This window comes from Anomaloglossus baeobatrachus, chromosome 10, assembly GCF_048569485.1.
Source record: "Anomaloglossus baeobatrachus isolate aAnoBae1 chromosome 10, aAnoBae1.hap1, whole genome shotgun sequence".
In the NCBI taxonomy this organism is placed as follows: Eukaryota; Metazoa; Chordata; class Amphibia; order Anura; family Aromobatidae; genus Anomaloglossus; species Anomaloglossus baeobatrachus.
In genome coordinates, this window is record NC_134362.1 from 44,442,378 (window position 1) to 44,459,398 (window position 17,021).

A 17,021-nucleotide genomic window follows, 5' to 3' on the forward strand; every position below is an offset into this window, starting at 1 on the left:
TACAGTGCCTACAAGTAGTCTTCAACCCCCTGCAGATTTAGCAGGTTTGATAAGATGCAAATAAGTTGAGCCTGCAAACTTCAAACAAGAGCAGGATTTATTAACAGATGCATAAATCTTACAAACCAACAAGTTATGTTGCTCAGTTAAATTTTAATACATTTTCAACATAAAAGTGTGGGTCAATTATTATTCAACCCCTAGGTTTAATATTTTGTGGAATAACCCTTGTTTGCAATTACAGCTAATAATCGTCTTTTATAAGACCTGATCAGGCCGGCACAGGTCTCTGGAGTTATCTTGGCCCACTCCTCCATGCAGATCTTCTCCAAGTTATCTAGGTTCTTTGGGTGTCTCATGTGGACTTTAATCTTGAGCTCCTTCCACAAGTTTTCAATTGGGTTAAGGTCAGGAGACTGACTAGGCCACTGCAACACCTTGATTTTTTTTTTCCCTCTTGAACTAGGCCTTGGTTTTCTTGGCTGTGTGCTTTGGGTTGTTGTCTTGTTGGAAGATGAAATGACGACCCATCTTAAGATCCTTGACGGAGGAGCGGAGGTTCTTGGCCAAAATCTCCAGGTAGGCCGTGCTATCCATCTTCCCATGGATGCGGACCAGATGGCCAGGCCCCTTGGCTGAGAAACAGCCTCACAGCATGATGCTGCCACCACCATGCTTGACTGTAGGGATGGTATTCTTGGGGTCGTATGCAGTGCCATCCAGTCTCCAAACGTCACGTGTGTGGTTGGCACCAAAGATCTCGATCTTGGTCTCATCAGACCAGAGAACCTTGAACCAGTCTGTCTCAGAGTCCTCCAAGTGATCATGAGCAAACTGTAGACGAGCCTTGACATGATGCTTTGAAAGTAAAGGTACCTTACGGGCTCGTCTGGAACGGAGACCATTGCGGTGGAGCACGTTACTTATGGTATTGACTGAAACCAATGTCCCCACTGCTATGAGATCTTCCCGGAGCTCCTTCCTTGTTGTCCTTGGGTTAGCCTTGACTCTTCGGACAAGCCTGGCCTCGGCACGGGAGGAAACTTTCAAAGGCTGTCCAGGCTGTGGAAGGCTAACAGTAGTTCCATAAGTCTTCCACTTCCGGATGATGCTCCCAACAGTGGAGACAGGTAGGCCCAACTCCTTGGAAAGGGTTTTGTACCCCTTGCCAGCCTTGTGACCATCCACGATCTTGTCTCTGATGGCCTTGGAATGCTCCTTTGTCTTTCCCATGTTGACCATGTATGAGTGCTGTTCACAAGTTTGGGGAGGGTCTTAATTAGTCAGAAAAGGCTGGGAAAATAGATAATTAATCCAAACATGTGAAGCTCATTGTTCTTTGTGCCTGAAATACTTCTTAATACTTTAGGGGAACCAAACAGAATTCTGGTGGTTTGAGGGGTTGAATAATAAATGACCCTCTGAATAAACTTTTCACAATTTAAAAAAAAAAAATAAAAAAAGAAATAACATTCTTTTTTGCTGCAGTGCATTTCACACTTCCAGGCTGATCTACAGTCCAAATGTCACAATGCCAAGTTAACTCCGAATGTGTAAACCTGCTAAATCTGCAGGGGGTTGAATACTACTTGTAGGCACTGTATCTATCTATCTATCTGTCTATCCCTCTATCTATCCCTCTATTATCCTATCTATCTATCTATATTATCTATCTATCTATACCCCTAAATATCTATCTATTATCTATCTATATCTATCTATCTATTATCTATCTTAATGCAGGTGCGCTAATCCCCCCCCCCCCCATCCCTTATAGGGAATGTTTTGTCAGAAAATGGACTATTGTTTAAATACACGGTTTTGTGTTGATTGTATAGAAAAAGTGGAAATCCACACTGGTGCTTTTTTATTTAATCCAACTTCTGATGTTTCAGGAAATAACACATGTACATGGTCACAATGGGCCACAACCCTATCTTTTATATTGAGTGAGTGTAAAGGTAGGCGAGCAGGCGCCGATATGGCATTACCTACTATGGTGGATCCTGTTTTATCACTTGTGTATAGAGGTGTTGTATGTTATTGTAGTCCTGCCTGTTATGATAATGAGACTGCTGGAAACTTTCTGAAAGAACAAGAAGTAGGAGTCAAAAAGAAAAAAAATAAACTGCAATTTTTATTTTGGCCACTGGGGCTTTTATTTTTTTAGGTTTATGTAAAGATCAACTGACAAAAAGAGCCCTGACCTCCAGTATAGAAACTGCTGGATGGTCGAGAAGTCGTCTTCCCCTTGGTCCTGGCTGCACAATAAAAAGATCGTTCCTAACCTCAGGGTTGTCCACAACGACCAATCAGATCACAGATTTAATTTTTAAAACTTGTCTAAAAAAAAACAAAAACCCGCCATCAATAAAATAAATCTTTATTTTTATATAGCACTAACATTCCCCAGCACTCTTATCAATATCAGGAACTCTGTCCCCATTGGGGGCTCACAATCTAAATTCCCTATCTGTATGTCTTTGGAGTGTGGGAGGAAACCCACAAACACTGGGGGAACATACAAACTCCTTGCAGATGTTGTCCTTGGTGGGATTTGAACCCAAGACCCCAGAGCTGCAAGACTGCAGTGCTAACCACTGAGCCACCACCGGGCAGTGCTAACCACTGAGCCGCCATGCCGCCATGGACTTGACCGACACTTCGTCCTGCTGATAATGAAGGTCTATTAGTTTGGTCGACAAGGCCGCATTGTATAAACAGGGCCCCCCGCATTCTCTGTATATGGAAGCTGATGACCTGAGGGGGTCACACATCTCATTAATGCCTACATTACATATTCACATTGAGTGTGTGTGTGTGTGTGTGTGTGTGTGTGTGTGTGTGTGTGTGTGTGTGTGTGTGTGTGTGTGTGTGTATGTATGTATATATGTATGTATATGTTTTGTATTCACAATCTGAATTTGATTTTTTTTTTTTTTTCCCCCTTAGGCGAAAGCCTCAGTTTCGCCACAAAAACGAAAATCAGATGGTAAGGAAATATAACGAAAATCAGATGGTAAGGAAATATGTCTAGAGATCGGGCGGAGTCCTTTATTATGAATGAAATATCACAAAATTTGCTAAGGGGAATTGAAGGGAGACTAGTAAAAAAAAAAATGAAAATTAAAAAAAAAAAAATTAAAAATTAAAAAAATAAAGTTTAAATCACCTCCCTTTTTTGTCCCATTTGAAAATACAAGTTAAAAAATATACACATCGGGAATGTCTGAACACGGCGATACCAAATCTATCAAAATATAAAATCAATTAATCTGATCAGTACACGGCGTAGTGATAAAAACAAAAAAAAAATCCAAACGCCAAATGAGATGATTCCGCTTTCTCTGCCGCTTTAAACAGTTGTCTTATTTATTTTTCATTTTGGCTTTTTTAGGTGGAAAAGTTGAGAAGCAACACTTCAGCGCTCGCTGTGAAGACGGCTGCCTGTATTATGAAGGAGAGAGCTTTACCAAGGGAGAAGCCATTATTCTTGATGTGAAAGATGAGCCACCCTCACAGTAAGGAGCGCGGTTTCTTTCCTTGATGCAGGGGTATTGCTTTTTTTTTTTTTTTTTTGTTTTTTTTGTTGTACATTGAAGCCTGATAGTTTCTCACAAACTATTTAGAAATTCTAAAGCCTTAAATACTCAAAATTCCTTTAAAAATACAGCAAGGGCCAATTTAAACGGAATCTGCCATCAGAAAATTACCTTTTGTTTAAATGATTTTTCTGTTAACTACCGTATTTTTCAGATTATAAGACGCACTTTTCCTCCCAAAAATTTGGTAGGAAAATGAGGGGTGCGTCTTAAAATCCAAATGTAGCTTACTGGGGGGTGGTGGAGAGGGGTCACAGGAGGCAGGCGCAATGCGGTGTCGGGGCTGTGGGCGCTGCTTGCTTCAGAAAAATGGTGTCCAGAGTCGGCGTGTGCGCAGATGGAGTTCTCGTCTCAAGCTCTCATCTGCACACGCGCCGCCTCCAGTCCATTGATCTCCTAGCAGCGGACTTAAGGAAAATGGCGCCCGGAGGTGGTGCATGCACAGATGACATCTCAGGTTGTTGTTATTGAGCCGATAACTCAATCTGTGCACATGCCGACTCCAGGCGCCGTTTCTTTGAAGCCCGCAGCACCAACATCTTCAGAATGGCCCGTGCCTCACTGCCCTCAGCAGCGAGTCCCGGCGCGGGGCGTCGGGCCCTCAGCAGCGAGTCCCGGCGCGGGGCGGCGGGCCCTCAGCAGCGAGTCCCGGCGCGGGGCGGCGGGCCCTCAGCAGCGAGTCCCGGCGCGGGGCGGCGGGCCCTCAGCGAGCATCTGGGCCCCCCTCTGCATTGCCCCTGCCTCCTGCTGCACTGCCGCTTCCACCAGTAAGACACCTTCCAGTAAGACTTCACCAGATTATAAAATGGACCCCATAGTTATTTTTATTTTTTTTTTTTATTTTTTTTTTTATTTTTTCTCTCTGAATTTAAGGTGCGTCTTATAAAATGAAAAATACGGTGTGTATTCTTAAGAAAAAAAAGCTATACACAATCATTATCACCAGCCAGTATTAGAATCAAAAATAACACCTCTACATAAAGGAAAAAAACGAAAACCTTTCATTTTATATAGCAAGGTATCACTATGCACTCTTCATTCTCTGTCTTAATGATGCGCACGTCTTGTGTCTGCAGGGCGGTGATCACAGCAGTAAGCACAGGAGAAGTTTGGCTGAGGCGAGGAGACAGCAGCAAGACCAAGATCTACGTCTCACAACTGCAGAAAGGCAAATACTCCGTGAGAAGGGCAGGAAAATAAGCGCTGCCTCGCTCCGGTGCTGACAGGCGATCTCTACACCGTGGCGGTCACCATAGAATGTAATGTGTGCAGAGTCAGAGCGCGGTGATCATGTTGGGAATCCTCTAGCATTGTTCTCTGGGTGCGTGTGTGCATTGAATGGTGTGTGTGTGGATTGTGTGCTGATGGACTTTATAGAGCTTTAACTAGGACACTTCAGTGCGGCTGGACAATGGTGAATGAGCTGAAAAGTTTTTCAGAAATAGTGTATAAATATTTTCTTATTTTCTTTTTTTTTTTTTTTGCACAAAATAAATGTATTTTTTTATATCCATTAATTTAGTAGACAATAAAGTTGTTTGGGAAATGACCCACTTTAGGGTTTTTTTTGTTTGTTTTTTTTAAATTTGTGAAATTATTCCACAGATGCAAATAAAAAAAAAAGTGGCTTAAACTGACATTACCCTGGTACTGTAGAAAAACGGGAATTATTGATAACCTATGCCAAAAGTCCAAGTGGTCAGTTTATGCAGACATGTCAGATCCAATTTTAGGATCAGAATCACCAATACAAGTCTATGGGACCGTGAGACAAAATGTACAGCACTTGGAGGCTCAAGAAATTTGATAGACATTCAGTATAATATATATATATATATATCTTTTTTTTTTTTATCAGAAATATCACTTATGAATGAGCCCTAAATCCGTTAAAATATTCATTCCCCATAAGCTTTTCTTCCACATTCCCCACACACACACACAAAATGTAATTGATATTTTATGTGATCTACTACCACTAAGTAGTAAATATTTGTGAAGTGTAAAGGAAAAAAAGCCTCAGTGATCAATTACCTTCAGAAGTCACCTATTTAGTAAATTGTGTCCACCCGTGTGTAGTTTATTCTCAGTATAACAATAGCTGTTCTATGAAGGCCTCAGGCTGGTTTGAAAACCAAGGAACACACCAGACAGGTCAGGGATAAAGTTGTGGAGAAAAGTGACGCAAAATCAGATGACAAAATAAATATAAGGCCAAGCTCTGAACATCTCATGGAGCAATATTCAATCTGTCATTCAAAAATAGGAGTATGGCACAACTGTAATCCTACCAATCTAAGAAAAAAGACTGATGGTACATCCTAACTTTCTAATGTGAACAGGTGCAAACTGACAATGAGACTTAGTGCAACTGTCTCCTTTTTGTTACTATGTAGTGGTAAGATATGTGGAACACTGAATATGGGATATAAACATATACAATACCGCTATGAAAAACATGTAAAAATTAAGAGACTTGGCACACAAAAATGGCCAGTTTTATGTGAGCCCAACAGCCAATGTCAGGTAACAAAAAGGAGACAGTTGCACTCTGCAGTGCTAAGATATGTGTAACAATGAATATAGGAATATAGACATGTATTACTGCTATAAAAAAAATGTAAAAATTGTGATAAAATGGCCAGTTTTATGTGAGCCCAACAGCCAACGGTAAGGTGTGTTAGGTCCCTATCAAAACTAATGCCTCTTTTTAAGTTAAAAAAAAAAAAATACAATTTATGGGCGATTTTCATTCCCCATTTGCAGGTTCCTGTCCACCCATAAATTGTAGGGTTTTTTTAACCCAAAAAGAGGCATTAGTTTTGATAGGGACCTTTCACATCTTACCGTTGGCTGTTGGGCTCACATAAAACTGGCCATTTTATCACAATTTTTACATTTCTTTTTTTTTTTTTATAGCAGTAATACATGTCTATATTCCTATATTCATTGTTACACATACCTTTTAGCACTGCAGAGTGCAACTGTCTCCTTTTTGTTACCTGACATGGCCGTCCAGCTAAACTGACATGCCAAGCAACAAGGAGCGCACTAATTAGAGACGACGCCAAGAGGCCCATGGTCAATGGAGGAGATGCGGAGATCACAGCTCGGGGGCAGAATCTGTGCGCAGGACAGCCATTAGTTGTATACTGCACAAATTTGGCCTTTACAAAAGAGATAAAAAGCCATGGATTAAATCAAACCAGAAGAGATTCTGTTTGCAAAAAGTCATGTAGGGGACACAGCGTGTGGTGGAAGAAGTTGCCCTAGGCACGAGAAAAAAGTAGAACTTTTAGGGTTTAATCTAAAACAATGTGTGATGGAAAACTAATACTATACAGAGTGTTTTTCCTCCGTCCAAAACACTGTTGTATGGTACAAGCACAGTGGATGGATTATAGATATCCCATACCCTCTGTGGGTTTTGTCAGCAGTGTAAACCGATCTGCGGCACAGCTTTCCGAGCCGCAGTAGGTTAATTTATTCTTGTGGAGATGTGAGTTTTCTTGGCGAGAGAAGACAGCGCAAATCCTCTGCGCCCATCACCCTGATCGTGGGCACGAACGCTGCGTTCTCTTGCGAGAAGACGTGCTGCGTCAAGAAAGCAGCCCGTCCAGATCATGGCCACATACCATGGCACCATTACCATTCAGCCAGAAGCCTCTCACCTAGCCAAATCAGATCTCCTACTTGCACTGATGAGGAGCAACACCCCCAAACAACAGTGTCTGCAAATAGAGATTCTGGTTTGGCTTTTATCCTAAGTCATGTGACAAGTCTTGTTAAAGGGTCACTATTGACTTTTAGGATTGCTACTTTCAATAGGTGGAGAGAGAGTGTAAAGGCCCCGTTACATGCAACGACGTATCTAACGATATATCGCTGGGGTCCGTGACGCACATCCGGCATCGTTAGCGACATCGTTGCGTGTGACACCAACGAGGGACCGTTAACGATGGAAAATACTCACCAAATCGTTCATCGTTGACACGTCGTTCCTTTTCAAAAAATCATTGATTGTTGAGGACGCAGCTTCTTCGTCGTTCCCGAGGCAGCACACATTGCTAAGTTTGACACCTCGGGAACGACGAACTACAGCTTACCTGATGCCGCCGGCAATGAGGAAGGAAGGAGGTGGGCGGGATGTTACAGCCGCTCATCTCTGCCCCTCCGCTTCTATTGGGCGGCTGCGATGTGACGCCGCACGAACCGCCCTCTTAGGAGGCAGTTCGCCGGCCCCAGTGACGTCGCTAGTCAGGTAAGTCCGTGTGGCGGCTCCTAACGATATTGTGCGCCACGGGCAGCGATTTGCCCGTGGCGCACAAACGACGGGTGCGGGTACGCACGCTAGCGATATTGCTGCGTGTAAAGCCCCCTTTAGTCCATTTCGTCTGAGAGGCAATTAGTATAAGTGAAGCATTACCGAACAGACCCGAGAACACTGGAGGTTGTGGATCAGGTGAAATGTGGCAACATTCTTGCGCAATCCCCTTTTAAGAAAGAAAAGTGTTTCACATTTAGTGTTTTAGTTTCTGAGCTATGTCTAATGAGGGCTCGCTGGAAAGGTGTGTGGTTAACCGGGAAAGGGGTGTTACCCAATGTGCGACACAACAAATAATTTTGGAGACACGGTAACCCAGCTAATGAATCACTATGACAAATATGGCACAATTTAAGACTGTCTAGCCTAAGTTTGCATTGGCTAAGATTAGATAGTACTAACGGATCCTGACCCAATGAGTTTTTGATCCTATGGTTGATTAGTGAGGGTTAGAGATAGGCGAACCTGCAGATGTTCGGGTTCACCGGACTGGATACCGAACCCCAAATGTCTAAGGAATGGGTCCCCAATTCCAGTCCTCAAGGGCCGCCAACAGTGCATGTTTTCAGGATTTCCTTAGTATTGCACATGTGATAATTTAATCACCTGCACAGTTGATGATTCCAGCACCCATGCAATGCTAAGGAAATCCTGAAAACATGCACTGTTGGCGGCCCTCGAGGACTGGAGTTGGGGAACCCTGGTCTAAGGGACCTGAACTCAAGGGTTATAAAATTATGTTAGTAAGGGCTAGAGAGCTACAAAAGGAAGCAAAATGGGGAGAAAAGCAGGACAATTATACTTACCGAGTTTCCACGCTGCTGTGTCTCTGGGTCCTCTCATTAAAGCTCATGAATATTCACTGCCTCCCCTGCCCACCCTCTTTGCCAGTGTCAGTGATTGGGTGCAGTCAGACCGCCGGTGTCTGTGATTGATTGCCGTCCCACAGTGGAGTGTAAAATTAAGTAAAAAATTAGAAAAATGGTGTGGATCCCCCATATTTTGACATCCAGAGCAGATAAAACAGACAGCTATAGGCTGCAGCTCCCAGCTGGGTGTGTTATCTTGGCTGTGTATCAAAATACAAAGGATCCCATGTGTCTTTTTAAAAAATTATTTAAATAATTTTAAAAACCAGTGTGGGGTCCACCCCAATTTTGATAACCAGCCAAGGTGAAGCAGACAGTTGGGGGCTGTTATTCTCAGGCTAGGGAGGCCAATGGTTATTGAGCCCACCCTAGCCTAAAAATAGCAGCCCGCAGCTGCTCAAGAATTTGCGCAATCCATTAGATGTGACATTCATGGCGCTTACCCGGCTCATCTTGATTGCCCTGGTGCAGTGGCAATTGTGTTATGAGGGGTTAATATTCCATTATACTCCAAAATAATATACCTGCAGTGGAAGAAAACCAGAGAACCTGGAGGAAATCCACAAAAACATGGTGAGAACATGCAGACTCCTCTCTGGGGTGCCAAACATTTAAGATTTGGTGTATGCTGTGCAGAAATTTGTGATAATACCTGCTGTGGAGCCTGAGGGGTCATTGGATGACAGAGAGAATCTAAGAACATCTTGGAAAAAACGAGTTCTGCTCTGCTCTAGGCAATAAGTAAAAGTATTTTCTCCCTTATTTTTTTAAAGGGTTGATCTATTACATCTTACTGCAGACTGACAGTTCAGACTGCACTTCTGGCCCCAATTCTGCACTTTCCCGTACTGCAAGCAATGGTAGCTTTGCCTCTTCAGCATTGGATCAGTACAGGGGACTGAATCTGTCTGCACTGTGTACACCAGGCAGCCTTACAACAGCCCTAGTAAGCACCGCACATGCTGCAGAGGTGGCCGATAACCTGGATAAAGGGGCATAATATAATGAAAAAGCCCTCTGTGCTTGAAAATGGAGAGGAGTTTGATCTAGAAAGTTGCTTGTTATTAGAAGCAGTTTACAATTTTTACCATTAGTGACACTGATAAGCCTTAAAAAAAGAAGCTATATGCTCATAGACAACTATATGTAATCACTCATACTTGATGCTACTGATGGCCTTTAAATATGTATAAAGTGAATCTGTCACCAAATTTCACAATAACTTATAAATACGTTGATAAACCTTCAACCTGATGTGACTGGTGTACTTACTTTGAAAACCCATGTTAGATTAGTCATGCGATGCTATAGTAAACATGAGCAGACAAGAGCTGGACTCGTAATATACTTATTTTAATATTAGGCAGGAAAAATATTACAAAAGGGTTTACAGCATTATTTTTACCAAATATTTTCAAAGTAAGTACACAAGCCTCATCAGGTCTAAGAGACCTATTTAACATTATATACTGTTTCTATTGTGCAATCTAATAAGAGAGCTACTATTTTCAAAGTTGGGACACCAGTGTCATGGGGTCCTTCTCTGATATCACACAAACTACAGAGTGAGAGATGGATGAACAATCCAAAGAACATTTATTCCAAGCAAAAGCAGACTGTCCATAAAATAATCCACCACAAGGAGGGTAAAATAGTCCAATAATGGGATAAATGTCCCGGGGATCAGTCACAATCCTCCTGCAGTCTTTTTCCAGGGAACTCGGGGTTTCTCAATGGCTCTCTTGGGTCCTGTCTGTAGCCGCAGCTTCTCCCCCAGAGGATCAATCTTCCTGCTTCTCTCTTCTCTTTCTCAGCCAGAATGAATAATCTCCCAGGTAAATAGAGAGTTTGGGTGGATTCCAGGCCCCCCTCCCCCAGACCTAGAGACAGAAGCACTGCAGGGGGTTATAACCCTGCAGACAGGACAAATAATACACAGAATGGGCAGAGCACCACGCCTAAAAATACGAACCTACACAAAATGATACACAACCCACCATATCCCACCATCATAACCAGTCTCATCAGGTCTTGTGAAATCTAATGAGATATCTACTTAAAAAAAACATTTAAAATGTCGTTGAATACAAACATAAAATAGTTAACGTACTCATCTCCTCGGATCCTATTTTCAAAGTAAGTACACCAGCCTCATCAGGTCAAGGAAACGTATTTAATAATGTATGCAGTTTCTATTGTGAAATCTAATGAGAGATCTACTTAAAAAAAAAACACCCATGTAGAATGATGTTGAATAAAACATATAAAATACATTGATTTCCACTGATCCAGGGTCCCGGGCAGCTCTTCGTGTTTTTTGCTGGGACTCATCGGACATGTGACCGCTGCAGCCAATCATTATCGGTAGCTATGATTATAGGTGATACATCAAGCAGTGATTGGCTGCAGCAATCCCAAACTTGTCCAAACCGAAAAAGAAGTGCAGTGATTTGATTTTGAGTGTTTATTATTATTATTATTTTTTTTTTTTTTTTTTTTGGGGGGGGGGTTATTGGCTGAATAATCCTTTTAAATGTCTGCAATAAAAAAATTAAAATAAATAATGAATAAATAATATATATATATATATATATATATATATATATGTCACACTGCTGTGATACTCTGTCTGCTTTATACATGGTGACAGTTTCTTGTTTGTTGAAGGATACTTTACTATAATAAGTATTGATGTTCCAGATTATGGAAATTAGGTCACCTGCGTCTTTATACTGTATATATATATATATATATATATATATATATATATATATATATATATATATATACTCGTATATATAAAGCCGTAAATCACAGCTCTCTGAGTCTCCCATATTGTGCATTATTAATCTGTTCTGTAAATCTTACACAAAACGCTGACCATTTGGATACCTACAATAAAGATCCTTTTTTTGCAATCCTTCAGGCTAGATTGGATGCGTCTGGGCGTGTGATCATGCGTGACTCACATGTGAACGTCAATGGATTTATTTACTCAGTCACTATAAGAAAGGAATGTGACATCCTATGAGGCGGAGGAGTAGAGGCGGGGAGATGCAGCTGCAGGTTTTATACAATGATATATACCTAATTGAAGAATAAATGCTGCAAGGATTTTTCTGCAGAATTTTCTATTTAGCAGGTAATGACATTCCACCAAAGATCCAAACTAGACCCAAGCTGAAATTAAGAATTGGCGGCTGATTAAATAACTTTACTGAGACCTAACAAAATGCTCAGGGCACTTTAAGGGACATATATAACAATGCTGCCCCCCCCCCAAGGCAAAGGTTTAATTTGCCCCCCTTTAAATATACGTAAATAATGTGGTGGGGGTCACGACACATAGGCACAGTATAATGCCCCTAAAGTGCCCTCCAGCACAGTATAATTTCCTTCTGTATGTCCCCAACACCGTAAAATGCCCATAAAATGCCATTCAACACAGTATTATTTCCTCTGTATGTCTCCAACACATTATGATGCCCCTATAATATCCTCCAACACAGTATTACTTTCCCTTGTATGTCCCCAACATGGTATGATGCCCCTATAGTACCGTTCAACACAGTATTATTTCCCCTTGTATGTCCCCAACATGGTATGATGCCCCTATAGTACCGTTCAACACAGTATTATTTCCCCTTGTATGTCCCCAACATGGTATGATGCCCCTATAGTACCGTTCAACACAGTATTATTTCCCCTTGTATGTCCCCAACATGGTATGATGCCCCTATAGTACCGTTCAACACAGTATTATTTCCCCTTGTATGTCCCCAACATGGTATGATGCCCCTATAGTACCATTCAACACAGTATTATTTCCCCTTGTATATCCCCAACATGGTATGATGCCAATATAGCACTATTCAACACAGTATTATTTTCCCCTGTATTTCCCCAACACAGTATGATACCCCTACAGTACCAAGCACGACAGTATTATTTTCCTCTATATGTCCCTAACATGGTATGATGCACCTATAGTGCCCTTCAACACAATTTGATGCCACCACAAATCCCCCACACATATTATGAGAAGTTGAGAACCCTCCAACACAGTACTGAGAAAAGCAAAAATCACCGCTCACCTAGCTCCATTCCCCCGATTAGCTACTCTAGCCCCATTCCCCTGATTAGCTACTCTAGCCATATTCCCCCGATTAACTACTCTAGCCCCATTCCCCCGATTAGCTACTCTAGCCATATTCCCCCGATTAGCTACTATAGCCCCATTCCCCCGATTAGCTACTCTAGCCCCATTCCCCCAATTAACTACTCTAGCCCCATTCCCCCGATTAACTACTCTAGCCCTATTCCCCTGACTAGCTACTCTAGCCCTATTCCCCCGATTAGCTACTCTAGCCCCATTCCCCCGATTAGCTACTCTAGCCCTATTCCCCTGATTAGCTCCTCTAGCCCTATTCCCCAGATTAGCTACTCTAGCCCCATTCCCCCGATTAGCTACTCTAGCCCCATTCCCCCGATTAGCTACTCTAGCCCCATTCCCCCGATTAGCTACTCTAGCCCCATTCCCCCGATTAGCTACTCTAGCCCCATTCCCCCGATTAGCTACTCTAGCCCCATTCCCCCGATTAGCTACTCTAGCCCCATTCCCCCGATTAGCTACTCTAGCCCCATTCCCCCGATTAACTACTCTAGCCCTATTCCCCCGATTAACTACTCTAGCCCTATCCCCCCGATTAGCTACTCTAGCCCTATTCCCCCGATTAGCTACTATAGCCCCATTCCCCCGATTAGCTACTCTAGCCCTATTCCCCTGATTAGCTCCTCTAGCCCTATTCGCCCGATTAGCTACTCTAGCCCTATTCCCCGATTAACTACTCTAGCCCTATTCCCCCAATTAGCTACTCTAGCCCTATTCCCCCGATTAGCTAATCTAGCCCTATTCCCCGATTAACTACTCTAGCCCTATTCCCCCAATTAGCTACTCTAGCCCTATTCCCCCGATTAGCTACTCTAGCCCTATTCCCCCGATTAGCTGCTCTAGCCCTATTCCCCGATTAACTACTCTAGCCCTATTCCCCCAATTAGCTACTCTAGCCCCATTGCCCTGATTAGCTACTCTAGCCCCATTCCCTTGATTAGCTACTCTAGCCCCATTCCCCTGATTAGCTACTCTAGCCCCATTGCCCTGATTAGCTACTCCGGTCTGTACTGTGTGTGGCTCCACACAGCAGCCACAATCATGTGATATCATCACGCCTGCTGTGTTGAGACTTTTCCACCGTGGACACTCTGCAGCAGATCAATCTGATGTGCACATACCTGAATGATACATGTACACAGGACTGATACATAGTGGATTTTGAGCAGTGGATACAAAAAACGCAGTCCAATTTCAATAGAAATTATAGCCAAATAAGTTTTTGCTTTAACGTAATAAAATTACATTACTTACCTACCGTTGTCCTTGCCGCTCTATGACGCCCTGACAAAATCAGGTTGACACAGAAGGGACTGCATCCATCTTCCAGATGCAGGATTCCCTCCTCCTTGGCCTTCCAACACAACCACACACAGGTACAAACACCAGCCACAAAAGCCTAGTCACCCCCCAAGAGAAAAATAGGGACACACCAGTGGGCACGACAAGGCAGATGGTGACGCCCACCTAGGGGTTCTGAGGTGTCAGGGGAGGGAACACACAGTTGAGTGCTGACAGAGGAAGTGAGAGGAGTGAAATGGTAGTCAAGGGTTGTAGCTCCCGGACTACCTGAGCTGACTAGGTGGCAGACGGTAGAGCAGGGCCACAGGCGACGGAGATCCGGTCGCGTTAGACCTTAAGTGGACCGGGACAGGGTTGTAGCCCGCCGGTGCCGACAGAGGGAATCCGGTCCGGAGGCCGTGCACAGTCGGACAGCTTCAAGCACCTTTCCGATTAACCAGCAGGGGACAAGATTCCACGTCTTGTCCCACGAGTAGCCCAGATAGAGCGAGACGGAAGCCCAACGCAGGGGATAGGGCATCTGCAAGTGCCTGCAAAACCCCAAGAGTCAGATCTCGCGGGCAACAGCTCCCAAAGCAAAGACACAGGGAGTGGACTTTTCCCGTTCCATGTGGACTAGTCAATACACGAGACACCAAACTAGAGTGCAGGAGGAAGGGCCTCTGTTCTGCTCATCGGTGTGCGGGACCCGAGCACACCCCTCCGGAGGCTACCGGTATCCGGTACTTGGTTTACTATCTGGACTCTGTGTGATTTATTTAACAACAGTGAGTACACCGGTGTCATCCGGTCCAGCTTGCAGACTGTGCCCCAGCACTCTACTTCACCTGCACCTGGGCCCCGGGACAACACCTCCCGACCCTTACCCATGGAGGGGATACCATCCTGCTGCCCCGCTCCATCAGCCCCGGTCGCCCCATATCAAGGCAGCGGCGGTGTCACCAACTATCACCGCAACCCACGGGTGGTGTCACTGACAAAAAACTCTTCCCTGTAAATAACACCCCTTTATTCTGTTGTGGGCTGCTGCACGAGCCCCGGATCCGGCTGCCACTCGAGCCACAACCACAATCCCGGATCCGAGCGTCTCGAGTAGCCCCCCTGACGTGGCCTGCGCCCCCGCCCGCGACAGCTCCAGTGCTGTCTCTTTGCCGGTGTTTATGACAGGCTGCAGCAGCGGTTTCCTGTCTACAGCATGTGACCACTGCAGCCAATCACTGGGCTAAAAGTTCATACTGAAATTTTGTCCTGTCTACAGTACGTGACTGCACTGGTCATGAAATGTAGACAGGACATTATCGCTGGGATGTAAGTGGGAAGTAAGTAATTACTGCTTATTTGGCTATATTTAAGCAAAAGTAGATTGAAGAATTTTGAATGAAACCCGAAAACCCCTTTAATGTTCTAATAGCTTATCTCAAATTACTAATAAAAGTAATATTAAAAAAATGCTGCTTTATCTGAGCAGCTCAGCCATGTCTCTCTGCAGCAAGAGCCTCTCCCCTTTCCCCATTTTCAATCAAACATGAATATTTGTAAAGTATTCCCCGGGTTCTCTCCCAGTAATATTGTCAGGATATGAAATCTGTGTGTATCTTCATTAGTTCATATATATCAGCACAACTTTTATTATTTCTTCATGTGCTTTCATTCTTAGGTTACTCTGCCCTCCCTGAGACTGTACATGCTTTCTCCCCTCTTCATATTGTAGCAATCTGTCTAAAATTCCTCCAGCTTCTTGTTCCTTTCCCTAAGGGTAGGGTCACATGACTGTATAAAAAAAATCGTTCAGTTTCAGCTACAAAATTCAGACCATTTTTTCTAACTTGTCATTAGTATGCAATCCATTTTTTTTTACAGCAGCAGTTATTAATCATTTACAGTTTCCCATGTTACAGAATTGCAATGCATCTGTAAAAATCGGTTGCTTGGACCGAAAATAGGGTCGTGTGCAAGATCCCTTTCATTGAGAGAAGGGAGGGGAGTAACCCACCAGGTGCTCTGATGGATTAGCAACATTTTTAAAAAGCAATAAACTAGATAATTGTCTTACACCCTGCAGCAGCAAAATGTTAGAAATTTTCAAGCATAGCTTTCGTTTACAGATTGGATGTTTTATTTCAGAAATATGTGCAATTAAAGGTCCAGCAAAGCACTGCTATTTGATTGACAGGTGCAACAGGAAGGGAATATGTGAGTCAGGTCTTGCTAACTATTCCTGCCCCTGTTTGCCTGTCTGGCCTTCCTCCCCCTATCGTCATCATAGACGTTGATTCCTGCGCAGGCAGACAGACAGGGACTGGGATAAATAGCAAACCCCAGATATTCTTTTCCTGTTGCACCTGTCGATCAAATCGCAGTGCATTGCCGGAACTTTAGTTGCACATATTTTTTGTAACGAACTACCACTTGGTGTCACTAGGTGTCAACCATCTGGAGGGCAGAAGCCAGGAGGTCACGTATGGAACAAAACAAAGCCGAGGTCAGAGCACAAGCCGAGGGTCAGAGGCCAGGAAGTCACATAAAGTACACTGGAAAAAAGCTGAGCCAAGGTCAGGGTACAAGCCAGGGGTCAGAAGCTAGGAAGTCAACGTCAGAGTCAGGGACACGGGTAGGAGAGGGATAGGTGGACAACAGATCTGGGGTAGGAGGACAAGATCAAAGCACAAACAGGAGCCAGAGGACTTACTGCTGGCAGCAACTATGACTAGCATTAGGGAGGTTGCTCCTTAATGAAGCAGAGCAATCACCCG

At 43.6% G+C, this 17,021-nt stretch overlaps 1 protein-coding gene across 1 annotated transcript in view; it reads left to right on the plus strand.

The window, feature by feature from the left end:
- BRMS1 (BRMS1 transcriptional repressor and anoikis regulator) overlaps positions 1-5,151 on the plus strand; it is a 40,256-nt gene extending 35,105 nt beyond the window's left edge. Inside the window, exons 9-11 of the mRNA XM_075325636.1 lie at positions 2,953-2,992; positions 3,398-3,521; positions 4,679-5,151. Coding sequence (XP_075181751.1) covers positions 2,953-2,992; positions 3,398-3,521; positions 4,679-4,802 — 288 coding nt within the window. The 3' untranslated portion in view covers positions 4,803-5,151. The remainder of the gene's footprint in view (positions 1-2,952; positions 2,993-3,397; positions 3,522-4,678) is intronic.
- The last annotated feature ends 11,870 nt before the right edge of the window (positions 5,152-17,021 follow it).